The sequence below is a fragment of the Poromitra crassiceps genome (genome assembly GCF_964638095.1).
Source record: "Poromitra crassiceps genome assembly, chromosome: 6".
NCBI classification, from domain to species: domain Eukaryota; kingdom Metazoa; phylum Chordata; class Actinopteri; order Beryciformes; family Melamphaidae; genus Poromitra; species Poromitra crassiceps.
Genome location: NC_139627.1, coordinates 24,854,104 through 24,873,035, shown reverse-complemented (window position 1 = coordinate 24,873,035; position 18,932 = coordinate 24,854,104). Strand labels below are relative to the sequence as shown.

At 43.5% G+C, this 18,932-nt stretch overlaps 1 protein-coding gene across 7 annotated transcripts in view; it reads right to left on the bottom strand.

Moving 5' to 3' along the window:
• Nucleotides 1–6,764: 6,764 nt before the first annotated feature.
• LOC310778877 (R3H domain-containing protein 1-like) overlaps nt 6,765–18,932 on the bottom strand; it is a 116,163-nt gene continuing 103,995 nt past the window's right edge. For 4 of the 7 annotated variants that reach the window (XM_083639334.1, XM_083639336.1, XM_083639337.1 and 1 more), the window contains 6 exons: nt 17,551–17,654; nt 13,447–13,616; nt 12,076–12,220; nt 10,375–10,472; nt 9,122–9,209; nt 6,765–7,487 (listed from right to left, as the gene is read on the bottom strand). In XM_083639334.1, the coding sequence (XP_083495460.1) occupies nt 7,120–7,487; nt 9,122–9,209; nt 10,375–10,472; nt 12,076–12,220; nt 13,447–13,616; nt 17,551–17,654 (973 nt within the window). In that variant the 3' untranslated portion in view covers nt 6,765–7,119. Of the gene's footprint in view, nt 7,492–9,121; nt 9,210–10,374; nt 10,473–12,075; nt 12,221–13,446; nt 13,617–17,550; nt 17,655–18,932 lie in introns of those variants that run through there. The other 3 variants (XM_083639338.1, XM_083639339.1, XR_014552789.1) reach the window with 3 other exon arrangements.

Here is an 18,932-nt window from a genome sequence, read left to right as displayed (position 1 = left end):
GAATGTGTTCATGAATGTGCTAACTGTCAGTTTTCAGGCTATTTTTGTGGCTCAGTCAAATGAATGGGAAGTAAAACTCTGAATGCTAACAAAATCATCCAGCTGCATTTGATCTTGGTGAGTAGTTTATATTCTGGCTCCCATGGCAGTCAACTTCTAAACAATCTGGGAACCCAACAGTTAAAAAAAGAAAAAAAAGTATATATTTTTTTCTCGATGCAAGTCGAAAGTCTGTCTCAAGAGATTAACTTCTAAATGACCCTTATACTAAAATCTGCATTCTCCATACTAGTTCATTTAACTCCTCTCGCCAGGCCTTCCTCCTCACTTTCATGTTTCATTTAATCTCATATAGAAACATCTGTCTGAAGCCAATGTCAACTGAGAATAAAGCAGGGGCTCCCCCCAGACAGAGCTCGTAAAAAGGCCTTCCCTTGCCTATGGGGTCATGATTATGTTATTTGATCCCATAGACACTCAATTGAGCCAAGATAAGCTGATATTGTAGTTTGGCATACTTCAGACTACCATATAAAAAGGTACAGTATGTCTGAAGGAATTTGTTTCTGACTCTGGGAAAGTGTGAAAAACTAAAATTTCCCAAAACTACTGTATCTCTTTAACCAATTCACACACGTAAGTCATTTATAAGCTAGTTTTCATTTACTAATGATTTGCTCATCATTTTGTTTATGATTAACAAATGTGTATACAGACAGGTTGGAAGGAAGATTAAAACTTTGAATGACTTACAACTTAATCATCTACAAATGTATTAATGTTTTGTAAATGATTAGTTCATCATTAATAGCTTATAAATGACTTACTGAACGTTATTATAAAGTGTTACCCTAATATGTAATATTTCTTTCACTTGCATTCATTGAGCCTCCCCTGAAACTGCTTGGAGCCTGCCTGGGGAGGCCCACCTCCCAATTTGAAAACCTCTGGAATAAAGGCAGAAAAAAGCTTGGATTTCTTTACCGAGATTGAAGGCAGATTGGGTCTTGGGTGTACAAGAACGTTTTGTTGTAACAGCTTTTATTTGGTATCTTCAGACTGTATCAAATTGCAACCTAGAAGGAAAAACATCTCCATCTCAAAATGTACAAGAAAAACAGGTTTGTGTGTGTATGTGTGTAGTACCAAAACAAAGAGAAATAAAAGCTGTAAACCTTTAATTTCTCTGGTTTTGTAAGGCATAAACACTGCATACCTCTGTACCCTTTTTCCTCGTGAAATAAGTCAAACTCATGAAACATCAAGATTGAAAAATGTTTATGTTTTCAGATATGTTAAATGGGTCACATTGACCCCTAAAACGAAGTGTGGCGATAATCTGACAAGCGAGACTACCAACATAGTGCTAGAATATGTCAGCCCAGAACCACAGGATGGCACTGTGGTAGTGATTCTGTAAGCCATTTATACCACAAGGCCTGATATTAGATGGTTAGAGAAGAAATGTATTACATATGCAGACTTTGTCACAAATAGGGTTTTGCAAGTGCAGTACTTACCTGGGGATGATCCACCAATCTGTAGCCTGTTACTTATACAATGCTTATTTTTGGCAACAATTACCATCTGCTGTTTGATCATTTTCTTCTCTCATTAGTTGAGATCAGTGAATATGACGAGATGTATGCCATTTTGAACAATTTTACATTCACTAAAATGTTATCTTGTGCAACACAGTAAATACTGAGATGGCCCTGTGGAGACGGTAGCCGGCCTAGAAGTCTGGCCCTCTGTAATGTCACAGCTGGGCGATTACACCAGTGGTTCCCAACGTGGGGTCAGGGCACCAGCAGGGGTACTTGAGTGTTCAAGGCAGTCCCCAGCAAAACCGGTGAATTGATCAATTTCACCATGATTTCATTTACTAGAATGTAGAAGAATGACTGTTTTATTCATAATTTAGTTTCTCTGTTAGCTCTCTACCTACAATACTTATTTTTTTACAAAATCATATCTAACAAAATATCCTCAGATTTGAATCAGACAAAATCTCATCCAATGGGGGTCCCTGGTTCTGATGTGGACTACATTAAGGGTCTTTGATATAAAAATGGTCCATAACATATCACTGGATTACACCATCAGAAACAGAGGAACCCTATTTCCCCAGGAGATTAGGCAACAACACAACGTCAAAAGGGATCCTCTCACAAGCACCGCTGCTAGGGAGGTGGGTGCGTCCGCATGCATAATGGCATATGTGTGGAAGAGAGACGGTTGATGGCAAAGAGGAAGAGCTGGGAGGAGAGCTGGAGAGAATGGAGCAGATCAGAAGACAAAGGAATGAAAAGATTAGACAGGGAAGGGTGGGGCGCTACATGGAGGGAAAAAGGAGCCTGGGTACGAGGAATGGGGATGCCAAATAAAAGAGGGTCAGACAGATGGTAGGCTCCCATAGTCAGCCTTTTCATTAGGCTACTGTGAGGAGGACAGAGATGTTCCGGTGATGCCAAGGACACAGAATAGCAATTAATCAACAATTCCCTCCACAGGGTGAAGGGAAGGAAAACATTTCAGCAAATGGAAGGAGAAGAAATGTGTGTGTGAGGGGGGATCTAAAATAACCCTAACACTATACTGTAATAATCATATTAGTATAATATTTGTAGCACTCAGGTAAAGTATTTATAAAGCCCTTCATCAAAAAAATACTGTGGCAAAGGAGGACTTTACAGAGAATGAGCCTACCTAGATCTAACTCATCAACAATCAATGACAAAACAAAATTAATGATGTACAGTACAACAAAACACAAGGCCACAGAACAAAGCACAAGAAGCATAATCCTGGGTTTAAGCTTCATTAACATGAAGTGCCAGATTTATGGTTAATCTAGTAATATATATTATTTTCACACATAAATGTAGGCTATTGAAATGTAGGCTTATTATGTAGTGTATTCCCAGCCCCCCCTCCCCATACGTGTGGGCTAGGTGTTTTTTTTTACAATGAATTCGTATATCATTAATAATTGGGATTATTGTAAATATTAGGATAGGTGAGATCAGATGACTGCTTACCATGTAAAAGCTTTAATAACACTGGAATTGAGGGCCATAGACTATGGGCCAAAATTCAAATATAACACTATGGCCCATAGTGTTATTAAATATTGTACATGGTATGCAGTCATCTGATGTCCCCTCCCCTAAACGTTACATGTCATGACTTGCTCCTTCCTTGGCAGAGATCTGTGCTCGAGAGCACATTGCCTCGTGTTTCACTGTAAACGAGTAGGCTATTGTGACAAGCGAACTTTTTCAGTGAAACAAGTTCGCTTGTCACACAATACTCGTTGGACTTATTTGAGGGCATGTATGTTTATCGTTCACGTTCGCTAACCTGTCGGTCTTTAAACTCTTTGAACAGGTCGGGGTGCCTGTCGGCAAGATGTTTAGCCAGGTTCGATGTGTTTGAGCCTTTCGCTTTGGTGCGTTGAAGCACCTTTTACTTCAGGAGCAACTGCACGGCCGGGCGTCAAGTCAGCCATAATGTACTAGTACGTCATCCGCTTTGTTGCTTTCAAAATAAAACGCTTATTGTAACCTTATTTATTTTGAGTAATGCGTTACAGCCACAGTTTCACGCCATATAACATCACAACGAGTATTTTGATACAAGGTTTGCTGCTTCATTCATTGAAATACCTTTTCTCCTCCAACGTGCATCAATAAGCTATTTACTTTTGTTTAAGTAACATTATTTTGAAAGTTTTAACCAGAAGTTTTCCAGCTCTTCCCGAAAAAAGCTGCCTGGAGATATTCTCCCGAATGAGAAGCACGCTTCTTCATAGCGCACGCCCGATAAAACTCATTCAAAACGTTGCACTAGTTTACTGACTACACTGTCGTTTCCCATAACGTTAGTCACAAGAAATGTGGAGAAAGAATCACTTTTTGGGAGACAATCGCATCATGGTGATCACTATTCAGCAACAATGGACATGTATTGGAAATGAAATGCCTTCGCTTGTTTCACAACTTGTCTGCTCCAAAGCGCTACTCCAACCGGAGATACTGTCTAAAGGTAGCCTTTAGAATGATGTTAGTTTAGCGTCACCTAATATCATCACAGTCAGTCCCTCTCCTGACAAAAAAATGCTCCAGGTAGCGCTTTTTCCATGCAAAAATGCAAACGTTATGTGTGAACAGCCCCATACACAGCAGATTACCCCTGCTCAGACATTACCATAGTAATCACACAGCCCGCGCCCCCCGCGCGAGTGCTCGAGCACTGTTCATAATAGACTATTTAAATTGCTTAAAATGCCCATCCCTAGAAGCTGCTGCCATTTTCGCTGTGTCTGTCCTCCTGTGTGTCGGGAGTCTGCACGCCCACACATGAAGCAGACAGAGTCAGATAGCTTTTTTCACTTTTCACCAGTCACCATTGGTTCAAGGCAACGATGTGTTTATTAGCCAGAGGTGCATTACCGCCACCTACCGGACTGGAAAGACATTTACTCGGCCAGGATCCGTGCGCAAATCCAGCGACAGAGTCGAATGTAAGGGCCCTGCTGTGCATGCACACCGGCCCCAAAAATGACTATAAGCCCAAAACAAAAGTCAAAATTATTCTAAGCCTGTGCAGCACAGGGCGAAGGAGGGACAGCTCAGTATGCTTCTCTCCTTCAGAGAAGTCTTTGGTTTTGTAGCAGAAACGGTCTTATTGTACTGACGTAGCGTTATGGATGCTGTAGTACTGAGGTTCTGTTATGGATGATGTGGTACTGGTGTGCGTGTGTGTGTTGCTTGACTGTACTTCATAACTAGTGTGTAGCCTACTAGGGGGCCCTGTCAAAAACTGCTTGCAGGGGCCTGTCATGACTACCCTACACCACTGCCATAAAGGGTCTGAAAAGAAAACTTCAGAGGGGGATGCAGTAATCGGCAGAACAGATTTTCTACTTGCCAAGATTTGCGTCCGTTTTTAAGTCAAAACAGCCCACAATATTGTGGGGATGCAGAATTCAGTGCAACACACCTGGACAAGCTTTTCTATATGCTTCACAGCCAATCTGTGTGGTGACCGTACAGATGACTGGTGGCAATAGCAGCGCAATTTATCTTTTACTGTCAAGACAGCTGCATCCGACTTATTGTGTTAGTGCTTTGGGGCACATATTTCCTTCATAATAAGGCATCTCATATTGTCGGTTTTGTACTTACCATCCATTCTCCCCAGGCCCCCCTCCTTGCACCTGCATTAATTCCACAGCAACATTTTATATTAAAATTTCTACATTGCTTAAAATAACCTGACAATGCACAACCTGGGCTTAATGCTCTCTCCTGTGTAACAGCAGTGCCTTCAGGGGGGGAAAGTGGAGGAAAATAACGGCACCGCAAATGATAAACCACAACAAACAACAACCCAAGGGTCATTTATTGCCGAGCGGGAAAATCTTCAATTATGAAAGCTCAATTTCACCAAGCTCATGCAGCGAGCGGTGCGGCCAGATGTTGATTTAATAACGCGTTAATAATCTCCCTGTCAGGGAAGGAGATCCTTAATTCTGCAGCCGGACATGAACAGCCTCCTTCAGATAAGGAGGGGGTGGACATGGGGGGGTGAACGATAATTTAATCCATTTTCAACCGTTTCTGATTTCCCTGGGCTTTATATATGTGCGACACAGCGGCAGGCGGGTTAGATTTTCCTTGCGGTAAATTGCTTTGACGTTATTAGCGAGGAAATATTACAGTGGGGGAAGTTGCGAGAGGTTCCAAGAGATGAGGTTGGCAGGAGGTTAATGTAGCAGACAAATAGCCCTATAAAAGGTGAATTGAGATGAATAGCGCAATGACCAAATTAGATACGACTTGCGCAAGGCCCCATATCTTCTAAATAAGCCTTCTCTGCATTTCCGTGACATCAGGAGGGATTTCTTACATTTTTAGCTGTCAGTTAAACAACAAGAAAAAGCTCCTAGGGATCAACAGAGATAGGTGGAACTCTCATGAGCGAGGGGTCATTTTGGTGTAAACATTTATTGGTTTTCAAACTGAAATAAAAATGACTTGCACCAGCATTGAACAGCCTTTCAAGAATCCACACATTTTTCTTTGAGAAATGAAAAGAAAAATATAGATATAATATATATTCAGTTGTATAAATGTGCAAACTTTTTTCCAGTGACCCAGTGGGTTTAATTTAAGAAGACCTTCTGATGACAGACTTGATACTGTTGGCCTTTCACCAGGGAGAGTATTGGAAAGTGTGGACAGAGGGAGAGAGAGATTGAAAGCTGAGGATTGTTAAAATACATTGTCGGTGGAGGAGTGTCATTTTTTCATGAGACTCAACTTTTTAAATAAAGTTAAAAACCAGGGACGTAAAAAAAAAAAAGCCTTTGTCATTCTCATTTGTGCCTGTGACCAACAAATACTGTTCACTGCGAAAAGAGAACTGATTGAAATTTTTAGCTATTATATAAATTATTTACAATAAGTGGGTCTTTTCCATACAAGTTAGACACTGTGGTGTCTTCATTTTGTGTTTGTTGGAGAATAAAGCAGTAGACTCTGGAGAGAAGGCACAACAAGAGACCCATTGTGTAGCATAGGGGGACTCCATGATGTTCTGACCACAATATGGGGCAGCTGGTTGGGGGGGCGGGGGGCTGGACCAAGATGTCCAGGAGGGAGGGGGGTGGTGGTGGAGGAGGGGGCTTAGGTGGCATTCAGCTGAGACGGAGCTGGGGATCAAACTCAATATTTCACAACTAAAAAAAAAGGGGGGGGGGGGGGGGGGGGAAGAAAAATGACTGCACTTTGATATGTTCTAAACCCTTTCTTGAATGAGAGCAGACAGATAACCATTTGGAAATTCATCCTTTTTTGATTTGTTTGGGATGATAATCATATATATGAGTTATTGTTACTTTTTGTTCCTGTATTTAATCAAATTTGCTAGAATTTACAAAGACAAAACATTCCCCAAGAGTCTCTACAAACAAGTGTAAAAACAACCTTTCTACATCAAACCAACTCAGAATGTGACAGAAGGGGGGGAAGTAAGGGGACTAGAGAGTGACGGCATCAGGAGGCGACTGGAGATGCTGGTGGTGATGGTGGGGGTGGGGGGAGCGGGGCTGGGTTAGAGCCAGAGGTCCTTTGCCGTTGCGTCTGCTGTGACGACAGCGCCCGCTATCGGGAGCCGGCCCTCTCCAGACCGGGATCTCTGCTTGTAGCAAGTCTGAAGGCGGGGCGGGAAGTGGTGTTGTGGCGGGGGGACAGTGCCTGGAGCTGTGGGCTGCCCAGAGGGGACGGCGACCAGGAGGGTGCAGGTGGAGGCGGGGTCGGCGAGGACTGGGAAGTTCGGGAACGTGGGTTTGGCGTGAAGTCCGAGGGGCCGCTGGATGCTAGTCCCTGTCCCGGAGATCTCACCCAGCACATACTTGCCCCGGCTCCAGCTACAACTGCTCTCTTCAGGGAGCTCAGTCGCCTCCAGGACCTGCCCGCTCACTGCCTCCAAGAGGGAGAGAGAAGGCACGATCACTACACATTATGAATGAAATCAAACACCGGAGTAGGGCTGGGTGATACTATGGGCAAAATCAAATATCACGATAATTTTGACCAAATACATCGATTTCGATATTGCGACAATATTGTAGTGATACAATATTAACCTTCTAACAGTGGTAGCTGTATGATTATTTACTTATTTCTTCTCTCCCCGGTTCTGCTCTTTTGGTTTTTACTCGTTTTCCAGCATATTTAACTTATCTTATTATCATTGATGTGAAATCCGTCAAATGATAATTGTAGGTTCTTTAAGCCGCATATTGTTGTTGTTGTCGTTGAAATATAAATGGAAAAATACAAAGAAAAATATTTTAGTGATGAGTTGATGCTTTCACAAATTATTTAGACAAAGAGATTTTTGATAAATAATCATCAGTAATGTGGATATAATGACTAATTGGGTAAACGCAAATAATAGAACAGCTAGAACAATCTGGTAAGTTCAGAGAATTACACCACATTACTTACTGTAATGCAGCCTTTAAAACCAGGAAGAGACAACAGTTATGCCATATCACTATATTACGATATCCAAAATCTAAGACGATATCTAGTCTCATATCATAACATCCATATATCGCCCAACCCTACTCAGTTCAGCTTTAAGCTGCTGATGTTAGACGGCGGCCATACTGATGCATGGGCCTCGTCACAGCAGCCATTTTGTGTCTAAAATGCAGGGAGTAACACAGGTGCAAGCAAAACAATGAGGCTTTCCAACTTCCAATCCATTTAGGTGTTCCACTCCTGGGGCCCATTGCCCATTTTGGTTGCACCTGTGTTACTTCCTGCCTTTTAGACACAAAATGGCTGCTGTGAAAAAGGCGAATTGTGTCTGTTTAAAATTATTTTCAATGAGAGCCGTCCGTTGTCCGGATTTGTCATCATCCATCCATTTAGAAAATTGAGTTTTCCTATCTTTGTTTTGGAAAAGAACAGCAGCAAACAAACAACAGTCTGACCAAAAAAAAGATGAGGTTTTCCAGGTCAGTCTCATTTAATTTATACTCTATAGTCTGTTTATCCTTCCTGTTCTTCTGCCCGCCACCATGTTGATGCTCTAAAACAAACCAACAGACAGAAATCAATCTGCCAATAACTCTGTCCGTTTTGTGGCTTTCTGGCTCTACATCAGTGGTTCTCAACCTGGGGGTTGGGACCCCCCAGGGAATCGTGAGATTATTTTGGGGGGTCGCGGGATGAGTGTCATAAGAGAGGGGAGAAAAATGTTTCTCCCAAGATGATTAAATCTCCCATACCAATGGTGTAATGTATTATAAAGCTATATAAACTATAAAAACGATTTGAGTGAATGAGTGAAATCAGTGTGTGTGAATGCGTGCGCACTGTCATTGGGTTGGGTTGCGGCAGGAGGGGGGGTCGCGAACCCCAACCTAAAGTTTTTAGGGGGTCACGGCTCAAAAAGGTTGAGAACCACTGAACTACATAATCAAAAAGATTGGTGTTGACATCTGTAGACAATGACTAGTTACCATGAGATCTCCAACTGTTCTACTTTGAGTCTCCCTGCTCATCTCTGCCTTAGAGCGGACAGATGTCCCTAAGTTTACCTGCTTCACCTACACTGAGATCTGTAGACAGAGCCTTCCTGGGCTGTTTTCTTCCGCGGCCACCACCGTGCCTCATACCCATGGGTACCTGGGGGGGGAGACCAGATCAAACTCCAGTACAGTCACAGCATATTAAAGCCCCCATTCGGAGTCATGTACTGACAATGTTGATTAGCCGCACTGTTCGCCAAGTATATTTTGGCAACTTAATTTTGTGCTCAAGTAAAAAAATTGGTTAGTTGCTAAAATGGGAAGATTACGTATGACTATTAATGGAACTATAGTTACACATATGACAATTTGATTCTGACTCAGGATTAGCTTGCATGTTAACTAGCTAGCTAGCTGTTAGCTACATTAGCTAAGCCCGCTGCCTGCTGTGGTACTGAGCTATGACGGGCTCAAAACGCCACTGATGTGTACTAGCTAGCAAGCAAGTACAAGTCACACTGATTTCAATGGTGAAATGCGTTTTAAAATCCGTTGCCCGGTTGTTGAGAAATCTGCAAGCCCTTGCTGCTAAGCTGCAGAGGAATGTCTGTGAATACGGTTTCCGGACGGTGTAGTTTATGCAAATAGCGTAGCACAGAGTCAGATGATGTATGACTATTAACCACTGACCGCAGAGTGTTTGAAAAAGGACATTAACCCTTCAACAGGTCAGGTAGTAACACTGGCTGGAGGGGGGCTTTAGAACATGAACCCTTCAACAGGTAGTAACACTGGCTGGAGGGGGCTTTAGAACATGAACCCTTCAACAGGTAATAACACTGGCTGGAGGGGGGCTTTAGAACATGAACCCTTCAACAGGTAGTAACACTGGCTGGAGGGGGCTTTAGAACATGAACCCTTCAACAGGTAATAACACTGGCTGGAGGGGGGCTTTAGAACATGAACCCTTCAACAGGTAGTAACACTGGCTGGAGGGGGGCTTTAGAACATGAACCCTTCAACAGGTAATAACACTGGCTGGAGGGGGCTTTAGAACATGAACCCTTCAACAGGTAATAACACTGGCTGGAGGGGGGCTTTAGAACATGAACCCTTCAACAGGTAGTAACACTGGCTGGAGGGGGGCTTTAGAACAGGAACCCTTCAACAGGTAGTAACACTGGCTGGAGGGGGGCTTTAGAACAGGAACCCTTCAACAGGTAGTAACACTGGCTGGAGGGGGCTTTAACATTTTGATTTGCATAACCAAGAAGTGGGGGGAAAAAACAAAGGCCGAGTGGCAGGTGTGCATTTTGACTCACCTGGTGACTGGGGACCATCGGGGGTGCGTGGAGGAGAGGGGGACGGATCTGGGGGTTATACTGTAGGGGCTGTCCGAGCAGGGGATACCGAGAATCTCCTAGGAAAACGCACACGCGCACACACACAGACACACGCACTTAAACAAATCTCCCCCTCAGATTTTATTTTGTGATGACGTGCTTGTTGTCATTGACTATTTTGGTGTACCTGCTTTTCTTAAACCGGCTCCATCTACTTCAGTTAAACCCCTTTTAGACTGGTCAAAAATCCCACTAATATCCACAAACTAGTGGCATTTTCTTCAGTCTAAAAGTTTCCAAACTGGGCGGTTTACCCGATAGAGCGACCCTGCAAGAGAGGTGGGTTTTTACGCGGCGAGTTGCCGCCCCTTTTCCAGCGTGAGTCAATGAGATTCAGTTGTTCCCACATGCTGAAATTCTACTTTCTTGCAGAGAGAAAAGTGTCTCGCCGTCATGCACGAGTGCACCCCACAAAGCTCACGAGCCCAGCCCCAGGCACATAGACTGCGTCAAGTCAGCCAGAATGTAAGTAGGTTGTCCGCTTTAGCTCTTTCAAAATAAATCCCTCGTTGTAACATTCACATTTTGAGTAATGTTTTACAGCTTCACTATTATGTCATCTTAACATTAAAAGTATTTTGATACAATGTTTGCTGCTTTGTTTGTTGAAACACCTTTTTCTCTTCCAACGTGTATCAGTGAGGCTATTTACTTGTTTAAACGACATTACTTTGACATTTTTATCCGGAAGTTTTCATTTTGTTTTAGCTGGCATGACACTACTGCACCTAGGGCAGCCGTGAGAGAAGGGAAAAGGGAGGGGGAAGAGACAGCCCGCAGCAGTGGAGAAACGCGGGTTGAGAGTGCGACATAAAAGTTTAAAAGGCAATGCTGCTGCTGCTACTCCCTGCTGCTTTCCTAACAAAAACACGTGTACTAGTGGGACTTTTGATGTAAAAAAGGTATTAGTGATTCAACTTGTCGCTTTAAATCAAAAGGTGGTTGTATGGTAGGAACGCGACATTCTATCAAAATTCAACATATCGAAATGTGACAATACGTACTGTGGGGCAGAAAAAGTGAATTGTGGTATTAGCTCTGGGGCGGGCTTGCCCATCACAATTTCACACGCATCCACATTATTTAGATTATCTGCATTTTGTAATGATATTTTTAAATTGTTGTTTACGTTCTAGCAAGCTATTGCTTAGAAAGATATAAGGCACATAAATAACCATAATTCTGCAGTGTCTCACTTTGAGTTATTATTACATATTGAATCAACCACATATCACGCATCAAATCATATTGTGAGAGAAGCCTAGTGTATGGGGATATAAATATTGTGGCTCTGCCCCCTTATGGTACATTCAGACCAAACATGACCTTTTGCTGTTGTGTTGCTTGTGGTCGTCAAAGCAAATTCTCAGTTTAACATTATTGATGGAAACCTATTTAAGATTTTTACCATTTTCTATTTAATTTTGCCCAAGTATAATCAATTAGCATATTATGGAATACATAACCATGATCCCCCCCCCCGGCTTTTTTTTGCCTACCCCCCTTGAAACTTTGGAATGAAGGACATCTCAGTGTAATTTTCACACTTTGCAAAGTCATCCCGTGGGCTGGACTGGACCCTTTGGGTTCTGGCCTGCGGGCCGTCTGTTTGATGCCTACCTTGCCCGGGCACAAAGGGGCGGGAGAACTGTGGCATGATGGGAGCGGAGGCCAGGCATGGACGGAGGCTCTTCACATTGGTCAGGTGAGACGGCGTGGGGGACTGGGCCGGGGAGGGGGAGGGGCTGCCGAGCTGAGGACTGCTCTGTAAATGCACGCACACACACACACACACACACACACACACCAATGAAAAACCTTCGCCATTTAAAAAACACATCTCAGTTCTACCCCATACATTTAAAAAACTATAGAATAGATACACACAAAAAGTTCCAATCCGGCATTTCTCAAATGGCGGTATGTGGATTTACTAAAGAGGGTACTTGAGAGAAAGGAGGAAAATTGATTTTTTTTAAAGAATAAATCGTGCAAATAAATGAAACGTTAAAATAAATCTGCTCAGGAGGCACTAATGACAATTCTTTCACTCCATGTCTTATTTTGTAATGTTATATTCTTCATTCATTGATTGCATCATACTTTAGTTTTCTCTTGTAGTTTTCTAAGCAAAATGTTTCCGTCGGGTAAAGGGGGTACTTGGATTCAGAAATCAGGAAAAGGGGGTACTGAAGCCAAAAAAGTTTGAGAAGCACTGCTCTAATCAGTAAGAAATAAACTGCAATTTAAACTGCAATTTAAATGTACACCAACATCAAACCTGGTCCACCATCTGTGTTGAGTCATGTTTTAAACAGAACACAAAAATTCACACACACACACACACAAAATCATAAGTAACAACAAAAAGGTCTGTTTGACATGTTCCATGCAACAGAACTTTATTGCAACAACAATCTGAACACCTTGAGGGATTTGTTTTTCTCTTCTTGACAGCCCTACAGTTCCTCAAACTAGCTCATCACTAGTATCACTGTGCAGTGTTTCCCCTAGATTAGAAAGTTTTTCAGGCCTGGAGGGATTTCGAAACGTACCCTGATCGCAACGGTGGGGGCGAAGCTAAACTTTTAGCTAATATGTTCGCATCTATGTTCGCAATGACATTCCAAGTATCATCATACTATTATGGGATATGATGCGAACAGTTGTATTATGGGATGTGCGTTTCCGAGGCAACAACACACATTGAGATGTTTTGGATCAGCACCGCACGCTGGCACGATGCTCCTAAAAGGAAAATGCTTATTGTTTTGATTGATTTTGCATCTTCCATTACTGTCAACACCAGTATTGTTTTATTGTAATAATATGTCATAAAGGTTTATTGAAATATTGGGGAGAGATGTGCAGTCGAACCAGGCTCCTTTGAACGAATAGTCGATTATTTGGGGTCACCCCTACTGGTTTGTTACACTTTGCACATGATGTTGGGGACGTGCTTGCCGAATTTGGCCTTGCAGGCTCCAGTACCTGTGAGGTGTCTATGGAGGAGAGCTCTGTGGACTTGGGCCCTCTCTGGTGGTCCAGGCTGTAGTACTTGTTGTGTTTCCACTGTGTGGGGGAGTGTGGCCGTGGCTGCTGGCTGGGGGGCAAAGTCAGCTGCATCATAACCATACCGCCACCTGGTGGAGGGGGAACACCTGCACGCCCAAACACACATTTTTAATTATTTTTATTTAAAACTTTTTTAATTGACCCAAAAAGTAAACACAGCTTTACTTCTCAATAGCATGCTATAGCAGTAGCAGTGGTTCTCAACGTGGGGTCCGTGGACCAACAGGGGTCCTTCAGGAGGTTCCCAGCAAATTGATGAATTGGTAAACTTCACCATTATTTAATTTACCGGTACAAGAAGTTAACAATTAGAGAGAAACTAGAAGAATTACAACATTGATAGTAGTTTCACTGTTATCTCTCTACTGTACCTACCGACAATACAGATATTCACAGAATTCTGGATAAAATCATATCTAACAATAGATTTATTTTCAGATTTGGGTTCAATAGACAAAACCTCATCAAATGGGGGTCCATGTGAACGGAAATTAGAATGGAATCACTGTGTTAAGTAAATTATATATGGACTACAAAAAGTAGTATGCTAATGAACACATTTCGTTGGCATGTAAACAGCATGTAAAACCTATTTCTGCATGTCCATGATTTCCCCCCCAATTTTGCTGATTATTATGTCTACATTGTAGTAACATCTCAGCCTCACTCATCACATAACTACAGGTGATGGCTAGTTATTACATTCAGCCACTGACTGTGTAACATGTTATTAAATTGCTGTTTAAATTAGCTTTGTTGATGTACACATTATACCTGTCAATGTGGAACTTCCACACAGAATTTCAAGGTTGGTTATTTAATTGATACTTTAATCACATGAGAAAACTTTGAGCTGCGAAGCATCCAATTAACTTTGTTTGCCCTGAAGTTAGCTATGCCTGGCCTTACGCTTCGTTCACACAGACAACCCACGCCTACGCCGAGCTGGGCGTGAACCTGTTACACGCTTTTGCGATCACACCGCACGCCTTTTGCACGCCGAACCTGGAGCCGAGTCACAAGCGCCTCTCCTCTCTCCCGACTGTATTTTTTCACGTGTTGTCCAGAATTGTCATGGGTAGCCTCTACTCTAGGTAAAATAAATCGGATATATTTAATGTTCTATTGATGCTGGATATGTATAACCAGGTCTGACTATAGTCGGACATTTTAGAGAGGTGATCTTGCAAGAATATGTGCTGGCACAACAACATTGTCCATCTTGCTTCTTCGGTCGCTATTCTCTCTCATGAAGATTTGTTTGCCGACGGGGAGAAAGCCCCACGTGATAGCTACCCGTCAATCTCTCTGTCTCTCTGCTCAACATGTTGTAGTAACTCCATTTTATTTTGAAATTAAGTTGACTTTGCTATTTCCGACGGATATTGTGCGTTTTTCTTTCATGGCTTGACAGAAGAAGTCTGCCTGCGCGCGCCTTGTCGGCTTCAAAATAGAACTCACGCCTATTCGATAAAATCGGCAAGGCACAGGCAAGGCGTGGGTACACGCAGGGTTCACGCTCAGGCGGCCGGTGTACACAGCCTCGTTGACTAAAACGGACGCCTATTAAAAAGCCTGGGTAAAGGCAAGGCATAGGCAAGGCTTGGGTCGTCGGTGTGAACCCAGCCTTATTACAGGACAGCTTTGAACTGCTCTTAATTGTTATTTTATTTTGCTGCTTCTGTTTGCTAGGACTGCTAAACTGCTAAACTAAAATGCTCTTATCCTGGCTCTGTTCTAAGCTGTGCCAATAACGCACAGTTTAAGTTTGTATTAAAATTAACAAGACTAAAATAATACATGAACAAACAAGTTAGCAGTTATCATTTTGAAGTGTGTGAAATCCAAAATACTTATGCTTGGTTAAAGGCACTAAATGCAATATTCAGCACTACTAGATGCCCGCAAAAGACTATTATATATCTAACGAGACAGGCGAGTTCATGTTCAGAGCAGTGAAAGAAGCCACGCCCCCTCTCCGTGTTGTGAAAACAGGCTTTGTTGATTCAAGCCTGCTGCAGCCGAATCACTGCCCATCTTTCGGCAAAGACTAAAAACACACCTTTTCAGGCTCCACCTGGGCCCATCTTGAACTAACATCTCTCTCTCAAAAAAATAAAATAAATCTAACCACTTTCTACAAGTGCTACTCTATTCCTTCAAAAAGTTGTAGTTGTGATAGATTGTGTTGCATAGTTGATTTCTCTATTGTTGACAAAATGTGATATTGTAAGTCGCTTTGGATAAAAGCGTGTCCCAAATGACGTAATGTTTCTGTGGATTTAGCTCTTCCCCGCGTTTATAAATGGACAGAGTGACCCAGCAAGGCTTTGACAGCATATACTGGATCAAGCTGTGACTGCTCTTGGGAAAAGAAAGCGGCCATGGCTGTGAAAATAAGGTTAGTCTCTGTTTGTATCATGGCTTGCTCTGCATGTCTTGATGGCAGACGAGTGTCTGGGTTGCATAGTGTACATGGCAGACGCTATATCAGAGCAATGCGAGTGTTTACGGTGGAATGAGAAGCCGTGTCTATGTGTTTTATAGACTGTGTTTACGTTTTGACGTTACAGCTCCAGCGTGACATCTAGTGGGCAAAAATCGTACATAATGGGCCTTTAAATCAAACGGTGACAACTACAGCTGCACCCAACGATTATTTTCATTGTTGATTAATCTGTCGATTATTGTTGTTTGGTCTATAAAATGTCAGAAAAAGGTGAAAAATGCCCATCATTGTTTCCGAAAGCCCAAGATCACATCCTCAAATGTCACATTTAAGAAGCTGGAATCAGAGAATGTTCACTTTTTCTTTCTTAAAAAATTACTCAAACCGATTAATCAATTTATCAAAATAGTTGGCAATTAATTGAATAGTTGACAACTAATCAATTAATTGTTGCAGCTCTAGTGACAACATGGAGCAAAAAGCAGGGAACATCCCACAGATACCAAACACCATTTCACATTCAACATCCCAAATTGAACACGGCCTTAAAAACATTTTGGCCACCTGCTTTAGAGGAGCCATTTAATTTTGGCATTTGAGAGAACATTTTCCTTCCCACTGTAATTAGGTATTGGAGGAGAATAGAAGATATGGGGGGGAGATGGTTGGGAATGATCACAGGACTCGCCACCAAAGGGGAGTCGCATTAACTGAGGCAACATAAAACAGCAAATTAGAATTAGAGAAGCCATGAAGGTTATTTTTCCTCCAAGATGGCCGTAACTGGGAACAAAGAAGCAGAGGAATTACTTTTTAATTACCACCCCCATATCTGTTCAATAATTAGATGGTTAAGGCTGGAGAGTGTAATTTCAATTAGCACCTTAAAGCCCTTCGGCACACACAGGCTGAATGGAGGGAGGGAGGGGGGGGGCTGGCTGATGTTCAGACGTTGACATGACTACCTCCGCTTTTGTTGTCTGAACCTTATATTATGGGCTTTGTTGAAGAGATGAAATTGTGCCCCCCTCTTCCTCCCTCTATATCCTGGCTTTGAATCAATTCCATCCATTTTTATTTGCAGGAGAACTCGGCGAGAGGTAATTTCTTTTGATGACATCCCTCTTTTGTCTAGTGCAATCTAATTCCAGGGTTAGGGGAAAGGATATTCCACTTCTGAGGGAAGAGACAGGCAGAGGTGGGTTGACTGGGTTCAGTAAGTGGATAGAATTGTAGAGAGTAAAAAATAGAATGGAGGAGGAAAGGGAGAAGTGGCATCATTTTGAGCAAGTGATATCTAATTTTGGAAGTTTTGGATTCATTAGTGAAGCGTTCTTCTGTTCTCATCTCATCTCTATTCTGCAAAGAAAATTTGAAGGGGGGGGGGGAAGACAAGACACAGAACTTTCCTCGGCTATTAGAGTACCCCGCAACCATTTTCAGAGGTAGAGTTGTACTGCGACCAACCAAGGATCAACTGGCTGACTCTGCTTGACTTGCTTATTGGTACAGTAGCCATTGATTTTGATGTCCTTGTTGAAACCTTATATTAATTGAGCGTGGCGGTGTACCTGAGCACTGCTGTGCAGGGATCTGCTGGGAGCTACAGGGGGAGGACGGCCGAGGAAACTGCATCTGCTCTGACCCCGGAGGTGGCAAGAACCCCACCGACGAGCTGCACAGAGACAGACGGGAGTGAGACGAGTTGCCCAGAGAGAGACAGGAGTGAGACAAGTTGCCCAGAGACAGACAGGAGTGAGACGAGCTGCAAGGAGAGACAGACAGGAGTGAGATGAGATGACCTGCCCAGAGACAGACAGCAGTGAGACGAGCTGCGCAGAGACAGACAGAAGTGAGACGAGCTGCCCAGAGACAGACAGGAGTGAGACGAGCTGCACAGAGACAGACAGGAGTGAGACGAGCTGCACAGAGACAGACGGGAGTGAGACGAGTTGCCCAGAGAGAGACAGGAGTGAGACAAGTTGCCCAGAGACAGACAGGAGTGAGACGAGCTGCAAGGAGAGACAGACAGGAGTGAGATGAGATGACCTGCCCAGAGACAGACAGCAGTGAGACGAGCTGCGCAGAGACAGACAGAAGTGAGACGAGCTGCCCAGAGACAGACAGGAGTGAGACGAGCTGCACAGAGACAGACAGGAGTGAGACGAGCTGCACAGAGACAGACAGGAGTGAGAGGAGCTGCACAGAGACAGACAGGAGTGAGACGAGCTGCACAGAGACAGACAGGAGTGAGATGAGCTGCACAGAGACAGACAGGAGTGAGATGAGCTGCACAGAGACAGACAGGAGTGAGATGAGCTGCACAGAGACAGACAGGAGTGAGAGGAGCTGCACAGAGACAGACAGGAGTGAGATGAGCTGCACAGAGACAGACAGGAGTGAGATGAGCTGCACAGAGACAGACAGGAGTGAGACGAGCTGCACAGAGACAGACAGGAGTGAGATGAGCTGCACAGAGACAGACAGGAGATGAGCTGCACAGAGACAGACAGGAGTGAGACGAGCTGCACAGAGACAGACAGGAGTGAGACGAGCTGCACAGAAAGAGACAGGAGTGAGAGGAGCTGCACAGAGACAGACAGGAGTGAGACGAGCTGCACAGAGACAGACAGGAGTGAGATGAGCTGCACAGAGACAGACAGGAGTGAGAGAAGCTGCACAGAGACAGACAGGAGATGAGCTGCACAGAGACAGACAGGAGTGAGATGAGCTGCACAGAGACAGACAGGAGTGAGATGAGCTGCACAGAGACAGACAGGAGTGAGACGAGCTGCACAGAGACAGACAGGAGTGAGATGAGCTGCACAGAGACAGACAGGAGTGAGACGAGCTGCACAGAGACAGACAGGAGTGAGATGAGCTGCACAGAGACAGACAGGAGTGAGACGAGCTGCACAGAGACAGACAGGAGTGAGAGAAATACACAAGCTGA